The sequence below is a fragment of the Plasmodium relictum genome, assembly GCF_900005765.1.
Source record: "Plasmodium relictum strain SGS1 genome assembly, chromosome: 6".
NCBI lineage: Eukaryota > Apicomplexa > Aconoidasida > Haemosporida > Plasmodiidae > Plasmodium > Plasmodium relictum.
Window position 1 is genome coordinate 761,945 of NC_041684.1, and position 13,350 is coordinate 775,294.

The following is a 13,350-nucleotide window of genomic DNA, read 5'->3' on the forward strand; positions in this document are numbered from 1 at the left end:
TTTATATTTAGATTATCAAAGTAAATTTTTATGTATTTTTTAATAAATAACTCAGTAAATAAAAAAAAACAAAAAAAAAATAAATAATGAAATTCTAACAGTTAATTTTTAAATTTTTTCCATTAAACAAAAACGAATATATCTTTTTTTTTTTAATATATATATATGTTATTTTATAAATATTTCTGATTTAATACTATTTTTTAAGCTAAAAAAATATACTTTTCAAAAAATGGTTTAATAAAGTTAAGTAAAAAATTTTTTTGATTTTTCTTTACATATGCAATCAGTTTTATATTTTTTTTAATTGTTATTATTTATTTTATTGAATGGTCAAATTTTTCCTTAATATATACATATATATATAATATGTTTTTATATATATATAAATTTAAAAAAAAAATGTTTAATTAAGGTATTTTTTCATTGAAATATTCTTTTAATTAAAAGGAAAAAAAAAGAAAAAAGAAAAAAGAAAAAAGAAAAAAAAAAAATTAAAAAATTTATAATAAAAATTTCATTGATAGTAATATTTTTTTTTGTTATAAAAAAAAAAAAGAGGAAAAAATTAAAAAGAAGGGAAATAAAGTTAATTTAAGTTAATAAAATGAATCCATCTTATAGCGATGTTGTACTATTAGTTCAATTTTCTCGTAAAATAGAAAGTAGAACTTTTGTTGAATATAACTCTTTAAAATTAGCCTTAAATGGTTAATTTATATTGAAATATATTTAAAGGAGTCTTAATATATATATATATATATATATTTATGTTTAATTTTTTTTGTAGGAATTTGCCAATTATATGAGCAAGCTATTAAAGAAAATGATCCTTCAGTTCAAAGAATAACTTATAATATGAATGATTTATTTTTGTATATTGATAACATACAAAAAATGACTTTATTATTGTAATTTAAAAAGAAAAAAAAAATAATAAATATACTGTTTAAATATATAAATAAACATTTTTAAGATTATTAATTTAAATATACTAATAAGTTTTGATAAGTTTTTTTTTTCTTTTTTTGTATATATAATTTCTTAATATAGTAATAGAAATTATTTATGGGGGGTTATATCTTAATATTTCTTTTATTTTTCATTATTTTATTTTTATATCATTTTTCTTTTTATTAGATTTCATCAACCTACATGGACATATAAACCTCATGATAAAAAATGGATAAAGCAAAAATTGGTTGAACATATTAAAGATCAAATTGGTAAATAAGAAAAAATATATATACTATTGTAAAAAGAGGGAGGAAAAAAAAGAGCATTTTATATATTCTTTTTAATTATTATTATTATTATACTTTTTGCATTATTTCAAAGTTGTTTTAAGAATTTAAATAAAGAAAAAAAAAATTAAGCATTTCACTATTATTTTTATTTTATTCCCCCTTTTTTTTTTATATTTTTTGACCTAATAAATAGCTTTTATATTTTTCTAATATATTTTTGTAATCTTCTTCAAGCTTAGTTTTTAATTGCTCTCTTCTTTCATTTGTCTATATAAATATATATATATATATATATGAAAGAAAAAAAAAAGATATAATAATAATATTTATAAATAGTTCATTTTAAATAGTATTGTAAATACATATATGATATTAATGAATAAAGGAATGAAAACAATGATTTTTAAAATTTCTATATTTTATTTTTCTTTTCTATGATATATGCATATATAAATACATATATATATTACTTTTTTTTCTTCTTTCTTTAACATTTTTTCCTTTTCCTATAAACATTTTTTTTTTAATTATATAATTCATTTTAAAGTAATTATATTTTTTTATTAAATATAAAAAAAAAAAAAAAAAAAATTCATTTACCTCACACAGTTCTAGTTGTCTCTTTATTTTTTGTTTATTCAAATATATTCTATTTTCCATCCACAGTAAAAATTCGTTAATTTCTTCTTTTGACTAAAAAAAAAAAAAAAAGAAAAAATCCAATTTTTTTTTTTATTTACACAAATATTATAAAAAAAAAAAATTACTGAATTTATTAAATTTTCTTCAATCTCATAAACAAAAACACATCCACTAGAATCTCCAATTATTATCTTGTTGTAGGCATATTTATAAATATCTTTATATGATGGAAATATACAAAAAAAAAAAAAAAAGAATAAAAGAATAAAAGAATAAAAAATAATAAAAGTAATAATTCAAAAAGAAATAAAACTTAATATGCATACAGTAAAATGTGGAAAGCTACATAAAACATTATTATTTTGAAAATAAGGATATAGTATAACAATTTAAAAAAAAAAGAAGTAATAAAGCAAAATTAAATTTGAAATTACTTTTATAATAAATATTTTATTTTTTGATTTTACCATCTTCATTTTTACTCATTAAATATTCATTAGTGTCTATAATTTCATCATAACTTTCATAAATAATGTCAAGATTATCATTTTTAATTGGTTTCTTTTTTTTTTCTAAGTTTTTAAATAATTCAGAATCATAATTTTGAAAAATATTTATGCATGTTAAGCTATAACTACTAATCGTTAATGAGTATATATAATGATTTTTTTGATCTAGTAGATTCCATATTTCAATTTGTCCATTTATTTTCCCTATGAATATTATACTTATTTTTGCTTGACTAAATTCACAACAAGAATATATTTCATTGCTCCTAAAAAAAAAAAAAAAAACAGTAAAAAATATCTTTACAGAAATGATGTTTTTATGGTTGTGTATTAATTGAGATAAATATATAAATGAATTAATTTTTCTTTATTATTATATGCTTTAATATAAAAAAAAAAAGAAAAATTTTTTTTTGGTATATACATAAAGTTATTAAATAGAAAAATGAAATATATCAAATCAAGTAAATAAATAAGTTATCCAAAATAAAGAAGTAAAATTATAATATAATATATTTATAAACAAAAATTTTCTTGTAAGCTTACTTGGGAGATATATATAAAGGATGTTCTTCATTTTCTTTCCATAAATAAAAATTGGTATCAGTTAAAGTTAGAATTAAAGATTTCAAGATATTATTTCTCTTTACACATAACAATGTCTTAAAATTTTTATAATCCTTTAATAAAATAAAAGAACAGTATATTAAGTTATTCAATTTATTGAAATTTAAAATTTGTTCTCTTTATTTTTTTTTTTAATAAAAAGAAAAATACACATCTGTGTGTATAAATAAATCATTATTTCATTTTCTAAAATTATAATATTAATTTATTCATTTATTATTATATTTTTTTTTTCCTTTTACATCATTTAATTTTCCAATAATAGAGTAGTTTTTCTCTTTTTGCATACATCCGTACATATTACCGACTATATATTCTCCTTCTTCCTATGTAAAAATTTTTCAAAATGAAATTCATATGAAGAAAGCTATATCTAAAGTGTTAGAACAAAGTATTAGATAAAAAAGGAACAAAGAAATAAACTTAACACATATGAACTTGATAATATGAGAGGTGATTACTATAATAATAAGTAAACTAATATATAAATAAGTATATCAGTAATTAATGTAATGATATAATATAAAAAGAAGATTACTGAAAATGCGAAAAATGATGCGACATTTGGATTTATTTCCATAAAATGAAAATATGTGAATCCCAAAGAATATTCTATAAAAAAAAAAAAAAAAACATTAAAATAATAATTTTTCCTATTTTTTAGAATAATCAAGAATTAATTTAGAATAATTATAAATTGGAAATAATAATAAAGAAAAAAAAAAAATTAATTTTTTAATATTTTATAATTAATGAATAATTAAAGCTTGACATAAACTTTACCTGTATTTGGTCTAGTAATAGTTATTTTGAAAAGTGGTTTAAAACTATACAATTCATCAACAGGCTCCTTTTCTTTTTTTTTCATATTATTTTTTACTTCAATGATTTCAATATTTGTTGCATCCCATATTAAAATTGTTCCATCAACTATACAAAAAAAAAATAAAATAAAAATAATAAAAGTAACAAAAAAAAAAAAAAAAAAAAAGTGATCACCAGAAATGGAAATTAATAAATGGTAATTTTTTTGGTAATTAAAAGATATTTTCTTTTCAGATAATATCAAGTTTTTATCATTTAAAAATATAAGAGACGTTACTTCTCTTTTGTGTGATTGCTCAATGCTACTAAACAAGTAAGGTTCTATATCAATTGTTTTTTCGTCTAAAATGAAAAAAAAAAAAAAAAAAAAATATAACCTTATAGTAATTATATATATATATATATATATTATGTATTAGTTATATTTTTTTTAATACTTATTTTAGAATCTAAAATCGACTTTCCATAAAAATTCTGAGGTAATTTCCATATAACTAACTATACAAACGTATTTTGGAAATATTTTAATTTATATGTATAATAATCAATATATAATTTTACTAAAAAAAAAAAAAAAAAAAATAGTAGAAGCAAACCAATCCATTACTGCATCCAGCAATAACCAAATTATAATCTTTTTCATTTACAACAGCACTAGAAATTTGCTAAAATTATATATATTTAAAAAAGAACATTTATTATTTCATCAAAATAATTAAAAATAATTTCTATATTATTTTTCTATTTAATATTTTTACATATGGAGATATTAAAGCATATAATGGATTTATATAGTTATTATAACACCAAATAAGAATATAACTATCTGTATTAACTCCTTCAATAAAATTATCATTTTTATGATTATTAACATAAATTACAAATATTAAATAATTTATTAAAGATAAATAGAGTGTAAATAAAACAACTTTATCTGTTGTATATTTCACGTCTGTATATATAAATATTTTATTTAAATTTTTGATATTTTTAAATGGAAAAACATCATTGCTTTGTTTATTTTTTTGTTCTTCTTTCGGAGATATTATCAGATTTTCGATTATTGATTTTTCAATAATAGGAAAAAATTGATAAAGAAATTTTTGTAACTTATTTGATTTTAATATTTCTTCTTTCTTCTTTTTTAAAAATTCTATATTATATTGAGTTCCTAAACTTTTATATACCGTTTGATATGTTTGACAATTTTTGTTTTGAAGAATAATAGAATTTTTTGAAAAAAAATCTAAAGTTTTCTCTTTTAACACAGAATTATGCTATCAAATAAAGACATAAACATTATTATATTATAGTTCAAAAAAAAAAAAAAAAAATTAGTATATCCCTATATACTTATATATATTTATTTATTTATTTTTTTTTAGTTTACTATTGTATTATTTTTAATGGATGTGAACTCATTTTTTTCCATAAACTCAGGTTTTTTATATATTTTTTTCTTTTTATCAATATATATATACTTTTTAAATTTTTTCCTATTTTCTATTATATTTGTTGATTTTATTTCTTTTTTAATTTCTTCTTCATTTAATGAAATATATTCCTTTGGTTTAATAAAAATACAATTTAATTCTTCTTTTTCATTAGAATTATCTATTCCGTTATTTTTATTTTTATTTTCATCTAAATTTACTGTAGAATTTTTATTTTTCTGCAAGATAAAAAAAAAGAAAAAAAGCAAATTAATGAAGCATCAAGAAAAAAAAAGGTTAGACAATAAAAAAAAAAAAAAATTAAACCTTTATGAAGTAAGAAAATGTTTTTATATCTACAACTAATGCATAATTTTTTTTGTAATACTTTTGAGGATTTCTAAAAATTAAAATATCATCAAAATTATAGTCCTTAAAAAATAAAGAAAGATAAAAAAATGAGTTAAATCAACTATTTAAATATAGTTTGCAAAATGATACAAAAATCATTTATTATTTTATTTTATATAATGAAGCACATATATGTATATTTTTACAATTAGAGAGTTCTTTATTAAAATTAATTCATCTGTGTTCATATATTTGTGAAGAAGTGAAAACAGATAATTTTTTTTTATAACAACAGAATAGGAATTTTTAAAAATTGCATTTCTTAATTCATCACAAAAATTTACTCCTAATATATTTTTTATATTTTTTTCTAATTCTATATTTACAACACTAAAACGAAATGAAAAAATTAAAAAATAAATAAAGTAAAAGGAAATGGGAATTAAAAATTAAATTTAAAGTCATGTAAATTATTATATCCTTAGTTTAAAATACTTTTCTGTCTTTTTTTTTTTTTTTGCTTATTTATATATATTAAAATCTAAAGGAATTAACCTTATTAGAGAATTGAAATTTTTATGATTCATTTGTGTAACCCCTAATTTTTCTGAATTTCCGTTTGATAAGTACATATCGGTTAATGTTGAATTTTTTAAAATATTATTTTTTTTTTCATTATTATCGCTTCTACTTCTTATATCACTTTCTATTTTTCTTTTTTCATCATATTCTTTTTCATTTTTATTTTTTATATCAGTATCACTTTTATTTTTAATATCTACTTCATTTTTATTTTTAATATCTATTTCATTTTTTTTTTTCATATCAATTTTTTTCTTAATATTTTCTTTTTTTCTATTTTCTAATTTTTCATTTTCCTTTTTTTCCTTTTTCTTTTTTTGATCTTTTTCTTTTCTTTCTATAAGTGCGTTATTTTTCCCCTTCATTATTATTTCTTTTTATAAGAAAATTATATTTTAAATTTAAAATATATATTAAATAATAAAAATTAAGAAAAAATATGGTAAAAATTAAAATCTATATTTTTTTTTAATTTCATTTTAAATTATGTTAGATAATAATACTAAATTAGCTTAAGACAAAAAAAGAAAGTGTATATATATAGTGCATTTTTTAAGGTGTAAAAATATTTTATTAAGGTTATAGGATAAAATTAAATAAATTAAAGTTAAAAAAAAAAAAAAATGAGTTATAAATGATTAGTATTTTTTACTTATGATTCATATTAAAACAAAAAAAATAAAGTAAATTTTTATAATGATGCAAATATATGTATATATATATATCTTTATAAATTTTAATATAAAAATAGAATTTCAATATAAATAATTAAAAAAAAAAAATACTTTTTTATTTTAATTTTTGAAATTCGTCCTCTAATACATTTAAAAGATCTTCTATCTTTTTTTTATTTATTATTAATTTATTCTTATTATCATTTAATTTTATTTCCATATATATCTTACTATCATTTTCTTTAGAAGCCTTCTTTAATATATAAAGACCATATATACTTGCCTTAAGAAATATAAAAAAAAAAAAAAATATGTTTTTTCTATTTTTTTATTATTACAATTATATATTATTTTTAAACCAAATAAAAAATAGAGTGGGTGACTGAGCCAATAGCAAAAAAAAATCCTGCTAAAAATAAACCGAAAAGTTCTTTATTTTTATATTTTTTTGAATTTTTTTGATTTAATATCTAAAAATTCGGAAATATATATATAAAAAAAAAAATTAATTAAAAAATTATTTTTATACTTTTCATTTTTTTTTTTTTAGAAAAAACTAAAATGCGTCTTATTGCATACTTTTGTTTTTTCTTCTATCAAATAAGACTTATCAATTAATAGATCATTTAATTCATTAATTACTTTTTCGTATTTAGCTTTTTTTTCTTCATTCAAAAATTTACAATTATTGTTTATTTCCTGTGAAAAAAAAAAGTTAAAATAAAATAAGAAAAAATATACAAGCATGTGTAATAAATGCGGAATCAATTAGAAATATGTATATTATGATGACAATATATTTTTTCATTTTATTACACTGTTAATATTTTTACTTAATTTTTTTTGTTTTTTATTATTTTTTTTTATTTTCTATATTTTTTTATTTTATTATTTTTTTTTTTTTATTATCACTAAAATATAATTATTTGAAAACAATAACGCATTTAGATATTTATATAATTCATGTAATAGAATTATCGTTTCATTTTTTCTCTATGCATTAATATTTTCTAATTAACATAAAAATTAAAAGTAATGTAAATTTGAAATGAATTACTTCTTGCAGTAAATACAGAGAACTTCTATCTAGTTTATTTTTTGCTTTTCTAATTGAGTTTATTATTATTTGTTCTGAAAAATATCTTTTATTAAAATGCATATACTTTTTAGATAAAAAATGGTTTAGGTAAATTTCATCTTTAAAAAAATATTTTGATAGAGAGAAAAAATTTTTCATTGTATATTTATGAACTGTGGCATTAAAAGGTATAAACTTAATAAGTAAATGCATTTTTCTATTATATCATGGTGTATTTTCATTTTTTTTTTAATGATATTTTTATATTAGTCTAAAAGTTGCATTTGATCTGATTTTTTTTTAAAAATATTGGGAGAAAAAAAAAAGGAAAACAAATAAAGCAAAGCTGATGTATTTTTTTTTTTTTTTTTTTTTGCAATCTATTGAAATATTAAAATTTTTTTCTTTTATTACACATATTTATAAATGAATGTACGTGCATTGTTTAATTTTTTCTTAAAAATTGAACATTTAAATATGATATATATATATATATATATATATACATATTTGTATACATATAATTTTTTTTAATTTAAAAAAAGTTTTTAATAAATATATTTTATTGTAAAGTAATTATATAGTTATTTAACCCAAAGTTTAAACATGCATATTTTTGTTTAAATTAAAAAAATATATATTTTTTAAATCTTCCTAATCAAAAATATACAATTTTTTATGCAAAAAAAAAAAAAAAAAAGAAAGAAATTTTTAATTTGTATAAAATATTCTTTAATATTTAAAAGAAAAAATGGGGTCACACATTCAAGCGTCAAGGTTTTTAGATAGTAATGTTTTTAAAGGAATTACATTATATATATAATAATTATATATATTATTTGCCTGATAGAAAATTAAAATTACTGCATAAAATTAATAATATATAAATTTTTTATTATAATACATATATATATGCATAGTAAAAATTTTGTAATGAAATAGAATAATTATGTTAATATATAATGCTAATGTTATAATAGATTAAATTTTTGTTAATTTTTATTTTTTTACAGGTGCAGTATTGTCTTTATTTGCTATGGTCGTATCTGCCTCTTTTCTTTATATGTTTTCTGAATTTTATATATTATCAATTGAATCAAAATTATTTAATAATAAATTAAGTTTTATTTTATCTCGTTTATTTCCTTTTAAAGTAAAAAATTATAAAAATAAAAATTTTTCTGAAGTGTAACTTATTATTTAAAAAAAAAAAAAAAAAAATAATTTTTGTTTTTTTAGAAAACCTTCGAATATAACTTAACACATATATTACTTCTTACAATATGTATCATTATTCTTAGTCTAAAGTAAAATAAGAAAGAATACCCAAAAAGCAATACATAATAATAATATAATACAAACATTTAAAAGAGCTAATATCATTATATATATATGTATAAATAAAATGATTTTTTTATTATCTTTTCTTTATTTAGACCTGATTATGATTTTTATAATAAGATTAATGCAATAGAGTCGAAAAATAAAAATTCCCAAGTTAAAGAAGAATATTTACAAGAAAGTGAAGAAGGTGAAGTTAAAAGAAAACCACGAGAAAAAAGAAAGTAAAAGCAAAATAGGTAAGTTAAGAAAATATATATTTTTATTATAGTAAAAAATTGTACTCTAAATAAATGAATCATGTTTTTATCGTAATCAAAAAAAAGTACATATATATATTAAAAAAAATAAAGATGCAATAAAATTGATAAAAAGTATTATTTATAAAAAATAGAAGAAAAACTTTAAAATTTATAAATTATACAGATAATTTTTTTTTTTTTTTAAATATATATTTTACATAAACATTAAGTTTAAAAAAAATTAATATACTCATCATTGATAATAAAATGAAAAAAAAATTAAATTAGCATATATTGTATTCTTACTTAAAGTACTATATAGGTTGATAATTAAAAAAGGTTTTCATATCATTAAATGTATCATATATTGTTTCATTTTGATTTTTTTCAATACTTTTATGAATCTTACTAATTATATAAAAGAACATAGATACATCTTCAATCATAGGGTAAATCGGATAGTTGTGAATGTCATTTGTGAATAATAAATTGCAAATATTTTTGTTTTCTTTTAATTCAATAATTTCATTTTTATTATAATAATTATTTATTTGATTAAATTCATAATTCTTATATCCATCTTTATTTTTTTGATTTATTTCATTAAATTTACTATCATTTATTTCATCAGAATTACTATCATTTATTTCATCTTTTTCCATTTCTTTTTCTTTCATTTCTTCATTTTCGTTTCCTTTTTCCTTTTCATTTTGTATATTTTCAAATATACTTTTATAATAATCTATGTTTTCATTAATAATTTTTATAGTATCTTTTCTATATATAATAGGTTTGTATTCATAATAAGCGTAATAAATAATTCCTTCGTTTCTCAATATATCGTTAAAAGAATTTATAAAAAAATCCTTTTTCATTTTATTAATCTCATTTTTTTCGTCATTATTTTCAATTTTTATATCTTTAACCTCATTACTTATATTATTATTTTCATTTTTTATTTCATTATTTAGATCAAGTTCTTGCTCTTTTTTTGACTCTTTATCATTTAAAAAAATTTTAATTTTTTCGAGTAATTTTTCATTATACACATCTTTTATTGGTAAGCATAAATCGATACATTTATTATTATTTTTGTATTTGTTAATAAATAATATTAACACATCAAGTAGTAACAAAAAATTTGATGGTTTCTGAAATTTTGAATTATTTATTTTGTTCTCATTTTCTTGGTTTTTGTAAATATTAGAGTCATCATATGTAATTTTTTCTTCCTCTTCAATTTCTAAATAAGTAAAGTAGGTTAAAAAAAAGCCAACAGGGCAAGAACCACTATTATAATCTAATTGCAAAATATGAACACAAATATAAGAATTATCATCCTTCATTTCTTTTTCTTCTGGTTTCTTTTGTTTATGTATATAAAAAGAAAGACCACTTTTACCAATCAATGAATAGGTACTTATAACTATTAGTCTATTAGTTCTTATATGAGTTTTTTTTTGTTTAGAATTTTTTTTATTTTTTTTTTTTAAAACATGCTTTTTCATTTCATTGAAATTCATATTAGATCCAGATGAAATAAAAAACTTAGCTCTAATTTTGTATCCATTGTCTAGGATAACTTCTTTTATTTGCAAAGTATTGTCTTTTTTTTTTTTTTTTTTATTAATATAAAAATCATCATATAATATATTTTGAATTTTTCTATTAATCATATATATGCAATTATTTAGACAGGAAACTCTTGACAAGGCATATATAATATCATTTAATCCATAACATGGGTAAATAAAAGCATTCTCAAAAAGATTTTGTAATTTAAATTTATTTAAAGAATTTATTAAAATATGCAAACGCTGTAAAAACTCTTTTTTATTCATAACATATATTTTTTCTTTTGTATAACCACTTAAATAATACTTTGAAATATTCATATTTTTACTATATTTTAATTGTAAATCGAATAAACCTATACCATATACTATATAATCAGTTATTTTATCATTAATATTATATGTTCTTAAATACTCCAAAATATTAATATTTTCACCATTTATATTTTTTTGTTTTTCATTATCAATAGAGTTATTTTTTACTTCATTTATAGAATATTCATTATTTTTAAAAATTTCCTTTTGCGTTGTATTTGATTTTTTTAAAAAAGAATGATTAGAAAAATTTGAGAAACTATAGTTTTTATCATAGTCAATGTTTTTATAAATAAAATTCATAATCATTCTTTTTTCATTAAGATTTAAATTAGGGTCTAGAAAAACTTGTGATTTATTCAAAGGGATTTTTAGTATAATTAAATCATCTTTATCTTCATTAGATTTAGTGCAAATACTATCAATATCTTTGCTCACTATATTATTGATTTTCTTCATTTCTTTTTCCCCTTCATTTTTACTGATTATTTCATTTTTATTCATTGTAATTACTTCATTTGATTTTTTATTTTTATCCTCTTTTTCATTCATAACACTATTTTTTATTTTACCTAATGTAAATAATTTATCATTTACATTATCTTTTTCTTCTACATTTTTAATGATTTTCTCAATTTTATTACTTTTTTTGTAAGTTAAATAAAAGTTTTGTATGCCTATAAAGCTTATATAAATATGAGCATTTAAAATGACCAGTAAATTAACAATATTACTTTCATTGTATATTATTTTTGGATTTAAATCAATATTAAACTTATTGTTATTTAATTGAAAATAATTCACAATTATTTCTTTAAGGAGTTTTTTTTTTCTTTTATCTAAACTTGAAAAGGGTATAAATTCCTCATAAAAATTCTCTAAATTCTTCTTTTCATCTTCAAATTGATTAAAATTTAATGAACAGTTAACATCACCATAATAACTATTTTTATCAATATTTATTACTTTATAATTTTTAATAGAAAAATAAACTGATAATAAGGTGTTCAACAGACTTGTTCCACATATTAATATATCACAATTAAAAATATTGTTTTTTTCCGTATCCATTAGATTAAAAAAGAATTTTAAAGAAAAATGAGAATTAATTATCTAATTTAGCATAACAAGATTATCAGTTTTAATTTAATAATGTGCATTAAAGAAAAAAATAATAAATAAAATAAAAAAATCTTTCAATTTTATAATTTTTTTTTTTTTACTTTATATAATTTTTTAATTATTAATTCATGTATATGTATTTTTAAAAGATATAAGTGTTATAAATTTAAAAAAGTGTTAAAATTAAAAAAAAAAAAATTTTATTTTAATTATAGTACAAAACATGTATGGAATTACGTTTCTTTATATATACTTTTCTTTATATTTCCCCACAAAAAAAATATTAGTGTAATATAAATAAAAGCATGTTGTTATTTTTTAATTCAACGTTTTCAAAAATCATCAAAAGAAGTTTTATATCACTAAATAGTATAAAATTAATAAAAATATAAAAAATTAATTTCATTAAAATTTTAAAATATCTTTAAGCAAAAAAATAGTTTCCAAATTTATTTTTTATTTCTTTGAAAGTTCTTTTATTATTTATATTTATTTAAATTATTTAATACATTTTCACTATGTAGATTATTATATAGATCAAGATTTCTACATTTTAAACAAATTTTATAGTTGTTACAATATTAAATTTTTTTTTTTTAATTTTTAAGGTATTTTGTATTCAAAAAGGACATGGCAAACCAACATGAAAAGGAAAACTTACAGATCGAAAAAAAGAAAAAAGTATATTAGAATAGGTGAAACATTAATTAGAATTCAATGAAATAAATTAAATTTTTTTTTCATTATTTTATTTTAATTTATTTTTACATTTTTTTATAATTTTTTTG

The 13,350-nt window shown here is 16.8% G+C and overlaps 6 protein-coding genes across 6 annotated transcripts; 3 read left to right on the forward strand and 3 right to left on the reverse strand.

The window, feature by feature from the left end:
- Positions 1-607: 607 nt before the first annotated feature.
- ERH (enhancer of rudimentary homolog, putative) lies at positions 608-1,234 on the forward strand (the record flags this gene model as incomplete). The annotated part of the gene is made up of 3 exons (XM_028675670.1): positions 608-710; positions 791-911; positions 1,141-1,234. 3 exons carry the CDS (start codon positions 608-610, stop codon positions 1,232-1,234), a joined length of 318 nt encoding a protein of 105 aa, XP_028532235.1.
- A 181-nt stretch (positions 1,235-1,415) lies between these two features.
- Positions 1,416-6,581, reverse strand: PRELSG_0620300 (dynein intermediate chain, putative; the record flags this gene model as incomplete). The annotated part of the gene is made up of 17 exons (XM_028675671.1): positions 1,416-1,514; positions 1,718-1,753; positions 1,848-1,940; positions 2,015-2,106; positions 2,357-2,664; positions 2,945-3,078; positions 3,268-3,351; positions 3,564-3,637; positions 3,809-3,955; positions 4,025-4,192; positions 4,288-4,348; positions 4,447-4,504; positions 4,658-5,127; positions 5,241-5,522; positions 5,611-5,715; positions 5,928-6,024; positions 6,190-6,581. The coding sequence occupies 17 exons, from the start codon at positions 6,579-6,581 to the stop codon at positions 1,416-1,418; spliced, it is 2,700 nt and encodes an 899-aa protein (XP_028532236.1).
- Positions 6,582-7,005: 424 nt separating this feature from the next.
- PRELSG_0620400 (conserved Plasmodium protein, unknown function) lies at positions 7,006-8,181 on the reverse strand (the record flags this gene model as incomplete). Its single annotated transcript, XM_028675672.1, has 4 exons — positions 7,006-7,173; positions 7,250-7,360; positions 7,470-7,589; positions 7,948-8,181. The coding sequence occupies 4 exons, from the start codon at positions 8,179-8,181 to the stop codon at positions 7,006-7,008; spliced, it is 633 nt and encodes a 210-aa protein (XP_028532237.1).
- A 538-nt stretch (positions 8,182-8,719) lies between these two features.
- PRELSG_0620500 (antigen UB05, putative) lies at positions 8,720-9,537 on the forward strand (the record flags this gene model as incomplete). Its single annotated transcript, XM_028675673.1, has 4 exons — positions 8,720-8,756; positions 8,982-9,121; positions 9,208-9,275; positions 9,405-9,537. The coding sequence occupies 4 exons, from the start codon at positions 8,720-8,722 to the stop codon at positions 9,535-9,537; spliced, it is 378 nt and encodes a 125-aa protein (XP_028532238.1).
- A 328-nt stretch (positions 9,538-9,865) lies between these two features.
- On the reverse strand, positions 9,866-12,511 carry PRELSG_0620600 (GDP dissociation inhibitor, putative; the record flags this gene model as incomplete). The annotated part of the gene is made up of 1 exon (XM_028675674.1): positions 9,866-12,511. One exon carries the CDS (start codon positions 12,509-12,511, stop codon positions 9,866-9,868), a length of 2,646 nt encoding a protein of 881 aa, XP_028532239.1.
- A 356-nt stretch (positions 12,512-12,867) lies between these two features.
- PRELSG_0620700 (conserved Plasmodium protein, unknown function) lies at positions 12,868-13,283 on the forward strand (the record flags this gene model as incomplete). Its single annotated transcript, XM_028675675.1, has 2 exons — positions 12,868-12,931; positions 13,171-13,283. 2 exons carry the CDS (start codon positions 12,868-12,870, stop codon positions 13,281-13,283), a joined length of 177 nt encoding a protein of 58 aa, XP_028532240.1.
- Between the last annotated feature and the right edge of the window lie 67 nt (positions 13,284-13,350).